This window comes from Ruditapes philippinarum, unplaced genomic scaffold (assembly GCF_026571515.1).
Source record: "Ruditapes philippinarum isolate M1 unplaced genomic scaffold, ASM2657151v2 ctg22347_1_1_1_1, whole genome shotgun sequence".
Classification (NCBI taxonomy): Eukaryota; Metazoa; Mollusca; class Bivalvia; order Venerida; family Veneridae; genus Ruditapes; species Ruditapes philippinarum.
In genome coordinates this window covers 2,538-11,245 of record NW_026860965.1, presented here as the reverse complement: position 1 = coordinate 11,245, position 8,708 = coordinate 2,538, and the positions used below count along the sequence as shown (strand labels likewise).

General features: G+C 33.4%; 2 protein-coding genes across 2 annotated transcripts; both read left to right on the top strand.

Moving 5' to 3' along the window:
- Positions 1-2,394: 2,394 nt before the first annotated feature.
- LOC132714042 (uncharacterized) lies at positions 2,395-4,578 on the top strand. Its single transcript, XM_060696774.1, has 4 exons — positions 2,395-2,937; positions 3,427-3,553; positions 3,901-3,914; positions 4,458-4,578. The coding sequence occupies exons 1-4, from the start codon at positions 2,525-2,527 to the stop codon at positions 4,483-4,485; spliced, it is 582 nt and encodes a 193-aa protein (XP_060552757.1). The 5' UTR covers positions 2,395-2,524; the 3' UTR covers positions 4,486-4,578.
- A 693-nt stretch (positions 4,579-5,271) lies between these two features.
- On the top strand, positions 5,272-7,978 carry LOC132714041 (uncharacterized). Its single transcript, XM_060696773.1, has 2 exons — positions 5,272-6,869; positions 7,220-7,978. Exons 1-2 carry the CDS (start codon positions 5,289-5,291, stop codon positions 7,295-7,297), a joined length of 1,659 nt encoding a protein of 552 aa, XP_060552756.1. The 5' UTR covers positions 5,272-5,288; the 3' UTR covers positions 7,298-7,978.
- The last annotated feature ends 730 nt before the right edge of the window (positions 7,979-8,708 follow it).

Here is an 8,708-nt window from a genome sequence, read left to right as displayed (position 1 = left end):
ACACGGTAAAAGTTTTTTATATTTCGCATGATCAACTAATATACCTTTGAAAAAATTTAGGCAAACTTTGAAAACAGACCCCTCATTTCGATAAATTTTAGGGATATTTTGAATAAGGCCATTTTAGATAAGGGAAATGGTAAAATCAGTGTTAAAAGTGGGTGGGGTAAGGGTAACATTTTTATACGTATTAAGAACATTTTGTTTAGAAACAAACTTTTTACTTGTGTAATGTGTTACCCTGAATGTTATTATTTGTTTCTTAACAATGAGCAATAGAAAAACATTTTTTTATAATGATGATATTACAGATTATTTACAGTTTCCTCATTTCTGAAAAAAAGCTTTTCTAATGGCAAAGTCTTAGTTCAGAAAATATATCCATAATTCATAAAACCACACGGTAAATTTTATTTAAATTTTGCATACAGGTGACCTTGGAGACATATAAACTGTCCTATGTTGTCAATTTTTTACAGTTCCTTATGGTGCCCATTACCCATGGTCTACCTTAAATATGTATCAATAAAAAATTGTAAATATTGTCAAACCCTTCATTTCTTCTTTTGGTGATTCGTTTCTTTTTTTTGGTTTTACTACATATTGGCACATAACAGACCATACTGCACCGAATACTAAAAGTGTTAATATAAGATAATTCAACCTAAAAATGGTTAATTTAGTACCGTTCAAGGTTCTAGCCCCGTGAAGGGGTGTTGCACTTCATCATTATCCTTGATTTAAGGACACAATCAGACCGAGTCCGCTATTTTTCATACTATTTTTTGTGATGAATGCCTCTGAAGGATCGAACTTTTTCTTGATTTCACAAGTTAAAAACAGAACAGGCATGTGACCAATAAATTTCATGTACAGTGTTATGATTATACGATATGAAAAACATGATAGCATTAATAAAAAAAAAATAATGATGTAAGATGTTGGAAAAAGTCCAGCTTTTTAATACGCGAAAGGGTTGTTAAAGCAACAACAATAATAACAGTATTCGCAATACACAAGGAACTGTACACAAAATTTATAACTGACAATTGTCAACACCGCAAAATTGTAAATGTTTGCCAGCTCTATTTGATTGAACCTAATCATGGATGGTTAAACAAAAAATAGACATTATAATAACCTTTTGTTACTGTAGCCACAAAGGTATTCAAATGTTAGCTCAGATAGAGTATATATACTATTTAAACAGATGGACGACCAGGTGCTTATTGGCCGAATCGATTTATGTGTGTGTATAAAAATCAAAAACAGCAACAACATAAGCAACAACGACCTAACATAACACAACTAACAGTATCCAAAATATGTAAAACAACAATCTAACAACAAAACAACAATGACAATGGTCACTTCAAAATACTAATCAAAAAAAAAGAACGAGCAATCATTAAAGTTTTGCAAGCAATAACAAGTCTTAAACACGTTGAACCATAGCAGCATTCCCAGGGCCACCGACCATTCAATTATGACCTTGTGGAAAACATGAATGAACTTAAAATCTTTTGAGTTTTTCGTTTGTCTGTATCATAGTTATGTGTTTCCCTTATGTTTAAACAATAAATAACAAAAAAGATTTCATTTTTTAGTGTTTCAACTTTTCTCTTTTTAAAGTAAATTTGTCGGAAAGGTTCCAAGTTCTTTCAAAGTTATCTCAGGAAAAAACAGTTTTTAGGGACGAACTGGCAGACAGGGGTAAATCTTTTAAGCACATCCATGTTGTAACCAGAATATAACGTTTTCAAAAGCAACATTAAATCTTGAACCAGGTGGAGATTACTCTAAAAATAAAGTTGCTAGCCTTCACAACCAACATTGTCATACATGATATAAGTGATAATTTTTAAGTTTATTCTTTGCCTTAGCAACAAATATGTTGAACATAGCAAGAAGGAGGAAGGAAAAAATGTTCATAATCTTCAGAATGCCATCTACCCATATTTCAAGTTTCAGAACAATAAGTTTCAGTACTTTTGATGGGATAACGTGAACGAACGTACAGACGGAGGGTTTTTTTATACCTTTAGACCCCTCCGGTGAAACCAGTAGTAGACTTATATTCGTGTAAGAACATAAGTGTGCGGACGTTTCATTTTTCTTTTATATAAGCGTTTACAATACTTAAACATCAAAGCTCAAGCTTGCAACAAACAACTTACAGATATGTATTTTTAAAGCCAAAGAAAAGCGCCTCTTCTGTACATACTTTTTTCAACATCAACATTTGTTTCCTATAAGTGTACATTTAAAAGTAATACATAACAGGCATTCTCTTACTTGAGTTAGGCAAAAAAAAAAGTTACTTGTTTCCACTACCCCGACCGACCCTATTTTGTTGCCGCCGACCCTACATTTTTTTTTGGACAAAAAAAAAAATTCGACGATAGTCATTTTCTCTTTACGAGTATTAAAATTCCTTTCCTCTTATTAACTATCTTTGCGCGCTTTAATATAACTATCGGCGAGACGCTTTACCAGTAGACTAAAGCGTTTATCGATATGAAACATGGCTACGAGTATTTTGAACGTTACAATTGCAAAATGTAAACAATTCGCAGGGGTTAAAAAGATATGTGCATTTCCGAACAATGCCTTGATATCTGATATTTTCTTTGAATTACATGGATCAGTCAACAGTGCCGATTTAAAAAATAAAATAGACAATTTAAGTTTGTCGGTAGTCGGTTCAACATCCCCTTCGTGTACAGATTTCAAAGATTTACCGGAGGTCGACAGTTCTTTGTGTGTTACTGACATTGTGCAGTTTGGATTAAGATCTCTTTTTCTCAGATGCAAAGAAGAGCCAACTCTCCTAGAAAGTGTTGCCATCGCAGCAGAAGCAGCAACACACAAGGCAGCAAATGCATTTGAACTGCTGATGGAAAAAGGGAGAGTGTTTCCTGACAAAAAATCTACAAGGTTTATAAATGAATAAAAAATTACATTTATATTTTAAAATATTTTTAATTTCTATTAAATTTATATGCTACTGGTATTAAACAGTGTTGATTTTATAAATCTGAATGCAAATTTTACTTTTTTAATTTTGCATTTGATCTGACAATGCAAAATCGTTGAAATAATTTAATATTTGACAATCATTGAAATGATTTATATATTTGACTTATAAAATTAAAAAAAAACATTTTATAAAAAGGAATATAAATATAATAAAATATTTATATTTTAATAGATCAAAATAGACAGTTGTTTAAAATGACAATTTAGGCTAGCAGACTATAAAATATTTAAACAATATGATTATCAAGACTTTAATCCGAGTATTTGGGTTTGATTGAGCCAGTCTGTTCATGGATGGCACTGGAATGTGTAAGCCACCCTCCAAGCCCCTAGCACTGGCTTAAGCAGAATTCACGTTTTAAATGAAAGTTATTTTTCACATTTCAGTTCTGGGGTAAAATCTGGCACTGTGAATGTAAAAGATGTTTTGTACAACAAACTGGTAGACTTGTTTGTGATGAAGCACCTTGATTTCCCAAAGGGCAGTAAAGAAGAAGGGCAGTATTTGGTACAGGTGAGTGTTAAGCAGTTATCTATACAAATTCATTTAGATTTTCACGGCATTTTCTTTTACATAAAAAAACAAAGTATTATCTCTTAATATAAATTAATGTGAATGTAAATTAAACTGTAATACTTTAGAGGTTTTAATCAAGTTTTGTTTTTCATTGGGTCAGGTGGCGGGGAATCAAATTTTAAAGCTACATGTATTGGTATTAAATATTAACACATTCAGGTATTAAATTTATAAAAAAAATGGAGAACCGCATACTATAGAATTACAAAAAAGATATATAAAATAGAAACAGATGGCTATCCATCAAATAGTATTTTTTATAGATGTGTATTTTTATTCCATAGCTTATTTTCATGAGGTAAGATATCATCCTTGTAGCTGTAGTTTATGTAGCTTTTTTATTTTAATACTTCTTCAATGTAACAAAGAATAATTATGTCAAAACTCACAGTCTTTGTTTACTATATTGCCTTGGTGTATGGTATCTTTTCTGGTGCTTATTTTGCTTCTAAAACCTTTGTCCTTCTGAATGTTGTTTTAATTTGTATTTCTATGGTAAATTTCTAACACTTTCGGTCGTATTAAACTGATTTAAAGTCTATAAAGTAGTGTCATTTTTTTAATTTTATTGTAATTTCTCTATATATCTGACATAAAAATCAGGAAATAAGTTGTCACGATTTCATTATATAAAATATAAATATAGAATATTTTTCTTAAAAGAGACTGAGAGTAGAAATATTTTGGTAACTATGGCATCAGTGTTTGCATTTGTGTTTATTTAAGAACTTTAACCATTTATATTTTAAGACTTGATTGTTTGAATGATATTTGAATATACAAAAACATGATTATACATTAAATACACAGCTATTAAATAATAATTCTGTCTGTTTTTCAGGTTTTATGTAATGCTCTTTGGTATGTGACAAACCACCATGAAACCTTTAAAGAGTCTTCCAGAGTACAGTATATGAAACCCATACCTTCACTTTTCAACTCTCCAGAGTTTCAGAACCTAAACAACATTAAAAAAAAGAAAGTTAAAGCTCATAAACTAAGTGAAACTGAACTGCAAAGTCATTGTCAGGCCTTGTACAGTTTGTTGTTAAAGCCATTTATGAGGAGTAGTCCTGCATGGTGTACTGCATACACAGAGATAAAATCTTTAGCAGACTGTTTCAGTTCTTATTGTGAGTACTTGAAAAAGAAATGTGAGCAAATTCAAAAGAATCACAGTCTTGACCATCCTGTTAAAACTGTTGGCGAGCATGCAACAGTTGAACATAAAACAAAATGTATTCTTGGTGTGAAACATAAGTATTCCATCCTAAATACTAAAGTCTCTTCATTAGACATTGGTGAACATATCTTTTTTGATGAAAATGAGCATTTGGAAGAGCTTTTCAAAACTAACAATCAGAGAGCAAGGTATTTTGAAGAGCTTCAGTTGTCCGTACCTATAGATATCTACCGATTTAGTCCAGGTGGAGGCATAGTAGCAACTTCATGTATAGTTCGTGTTCTTGAAAATCGTACAATACCCCAAATTCTTACTCAAGGGGCTAGATTTGTCATGCAACATAAGGATGAATTCAAAGAGTACCACACACGTGCACAGAAAAGGGCTTTTAAAGAAAGCTAAAACAATATTGTTGGTGTATTGCCTTCAGTCACAGAATTTATTTACAAAGAATTGGCCTTGGATGCCTCAAAGGCTACCCATCCAGATATGCAAGAACGCTTGCGACTTATTTTTCTTGGTCATAAAGGTCTTGTGGCTGATCTGCGTACTCTGAATGTTGGTAGACCCTCACACACTTTTGATGTGTTTTTTGAACAGTTGCAGAACATTATTGAAAACAAAACTGCTGTTGATGACAGAAGACATGGTGAGGCTCATCTCTCTGAATGGTTGTCACTTGAGGACATGATACAACAAGCAAAAGAACGCTGTCCAGAGAACACCCCTATACCTTCCAAAACTCTTGTAAGACTTCAATTTTCTCCAAGGAATCAATATGCCAAGACATCGTGGAACTTCACCAGCCGCTTACAGGTTCAGTATAAAATTCAGAGGAGACAGCTGCGCCTTAGCCATCCAGATGAGCATTACTGCAATGCTCTTCTGAAGTATTTAAAAGAATTTGCTGTTGAAATGAAAACACAGTGTAATGTTGCTATGTTTGCATGTGATGATAAGGCAAAAGTACCCATTGGTGAACCTGGATTTGCTGTTAGTACAGGAGTAAGGGGGAAACAGACTATAGTACCAACATCATCAACTCTTGTGGCCGGAGATCATGATATAACCAAGTCATCTCTAACTCCATCAGTATCACTGCAGTGTGAAATACCAGACTCAAGCGAGCATTCGTTTGTTAGAGGAAAAGTACATGTTACCGTAAATGACTCTGTATTTCAGTCTTCAAATCCATTTAGACATGCCGCTACTCTGGTGAAGATTGTTAAACATCAGCCAAACATCAACATTCTAATACTTTACACAGATGGAGGAACTGACCATAGGAACACATTAGCAAGTGTGCAGTGTTCTGCAGTATGTTTATTCAAGGAATTGAATGTTGATATGCTTGTAATGTGCAGGTGTGCACCTGGACATAGCTGGAGAAATCCAGCCGAGCGCATTATGTCATTATTAAACATTGGACTACAGAATTGTTCCTTAGAAAGACAACAATGCAATGATGAAATTGAAAAGCATTTAAAGAAATATGGAAATATGAAAGAAATTCGTGAAAAATCATCTCCAGAGGTAAAACAGGCTTACATTGAAGCAGTAGAGTCTGTTCAAAGTATTGTTCGTAACAGATTTTCAAAATTGAAATTAAAAGGGGAAGGTGTCCAAGTGTTAGACCCAGTCACTGAAGAGGACATTGATTTATGTAAGAGGCATTTGAGAGAACTATTTCCCGAACTAAATCTAGGGAAACTAGTGAAAAATGTAACAAAAAAGGTCTTGTCACTTACAAAGTGGATGGAAAATCACTGCCGAGAACGCCACTATAGCTTTCAAATTAAGAAATGTGATGATGAGAGTTGCTGTAGAAAATCACAACTTTCCGAAAATGTTCATCTAGACTGGCTTCCAGATCCAGTTCTCTTAGATGACAAGGAGCATTACAGATCATACAAAGACAGCAAGGGCAAAGTAACTGACGAGTCTGACCGCCCAACCTTTAAAGAGTCAGAGCGTAAAAAGGTGACGAAACCAAGAACTGCTAAGAAACGGGCTTTGAACGAAACTGGTGACACAAGTGACAATGTGACCAATCAAGATGATATTAACATGGTTTGTATATGAATATGTTGTAATTTAATAATCAAGATAAAAAAAAAGGACAACACTTCTTTCATATTTTGTTTGCATTCTTGGCATATAGGTCTCTTTATGCCCAAGTTTAAATAATGTTTTAGACTTTTAAATTAAAGTTAATGAACAGTTTTTAGGTAAAGCATTTTGACAGTTTTACTTTCAAGGAAGCTGCCTTTATAGTAATATTTTCCATTTTCATTTTATAGTGTCATTTTAAATACTAAATATATAATACTTTAAAACAAAGTTTATATACATTGTTTAATATACATCTGTCAAGTGTATTCAACCCAATTTTATATTAGAATCTGTCTATATTTTCACAGGATGTTGAACAGAGTGTGTCTGATGTGACTGAATCTGAAGCACCATTTCCACTTACAGCCCAGACAGCACGAGGATAGTTAATTGTGTGGAGTGTGAAAAACCTAGAGTTTATTATTGTAAAACCAAATTGTCTAGTCGTCAAAATTTAGTTCTGATAACAGCTATTTCTGAAAATGATTACACATGTGGATCTCCTCTTTCTGGACATGAACTGCTGAAAAATGTTTATATTAAGACTGCTGTTAATTGTGGTAGTCAAGTGGAGTTTCCATACTATAGCAGTGAGTTTGCAAGGTTTAATGTGTGCGCATACTGTGGAGATAGTGATGCATCTGTTGATACAGAACTGAAAAAACGTTATAGAACAGTCCTTCCCATTTGTGCCAATTGTAAAAATAGTGGAAAAGTGTCTGTGACAAAGAGACCTTATGGAAAAGAGTAGTGACTGTTTTTTTATTATAAAAATTGAGGGACAGTGGTTGGACGAAAAAAATCATAACATGCACAATTATTAAATGTTTATTCAGGAACAATATAAGTGCAAAAATAAACATATATATATGTATGTAATAAATTTTATATTGAAAAGTATTTTTTTTTCAACAGCATGCCACAGTATCTTGACACTAAACAGCTAAATACCAAACACTCTAGCATTTTACTGCAGTCTAAACTTCTAAGTGTCATTTATTATATCATTTCTTTACTTACATATTCATGAAGTCAAGTTTCACAAAAAAAAAAAAAAAAAAAATTCCTACCTACCGACCCTATTTTTTTCAGAGCTGGTAGTGGAAACAAGCAATTTTTTTTTTGGCCTTACTTGAGAACTTTAACATACATGTATATGACTTAAGCAAAAGCAAAACATTTTATCTCTACTTCAAAGGGCAGGACGTGTAGTGGTTACACACGTATTTTCTTCATGTTAGTGGATTTGTATGCTGTTTTGAAATAATTCTTTAATATGCATATTCTTTAAAGCAATGTATATGGCACACCCCATTGTGTTCCTTCACGTGTTTTGCTTGTCTGTAATGTTACTTGTTTTTGGATGTTCACATGTTTTGTGATGTCTGTCTCGTAAGATTGTCGTTGACGGTAGGTATTTTCTCTCCCCCTTCCATTTTAACCCCCCCCCCCCCCTCCCCACCTTTTCACCCGTACAGCCCTTTTCCCTTTAATTCCCTTATGGGCCTGTTTTTGTTTATATTATTTTACATTACATGTCTCGCCCTTGTGTCCACTCCGGGTGCTTGCTTGGTGCCTTCTGGGTGTCCTGCTTGTGTGTGTCCGGGAGCGGCGTCCTGTGAACGTTGCCTATGCCTTGTTGATGTTTATTCTTGTTATTTTGAGGTCTCAGCTTCCTAGCTTCTGATATGAAGAAGTAATTGAACATATGAACAGGTTATGTATATTTTGAGATTTGACAACTGATTTTCCAGGGCGATATATATGCTTATTTATTCGCAGCTGTACGTTTAAATG

What these genes read in the sequence shown, in the direction of transcription:
- LOC132714042 (XM_060696774.1), top strand. Translation starts at nt 2,525, where the DNA reads ATGGCTACGAGTATTTTGAACGTTACAATTGCAAAATGTAAACAATTC. An exon ending in CCTGACAAAAAATCTACAAG is followed by an intron (nt 2,938 to 3,426) that starts GTTTATAAATGA and finishes TTCACATTTCAG; the next exon opens with TTCTGGGGTAAAATCTGGCA.
- LOC132714041 (XM_060696773.1), top strand. Translation starts at nt 5,289, where the DNA reads ATGCAAGAACGCTTGCGACTTATTTTTCTTGGTCATAAAGGTCTTGTG. An exon ending in ATCAAGATGATATTAACATG is followed by an intron (nt 6,870 to 7,219) that starts GTTTGTATATGA and finishes ATATTTTCACAG; the next exon opens with GATGTTGAACAGAGTGTGTC.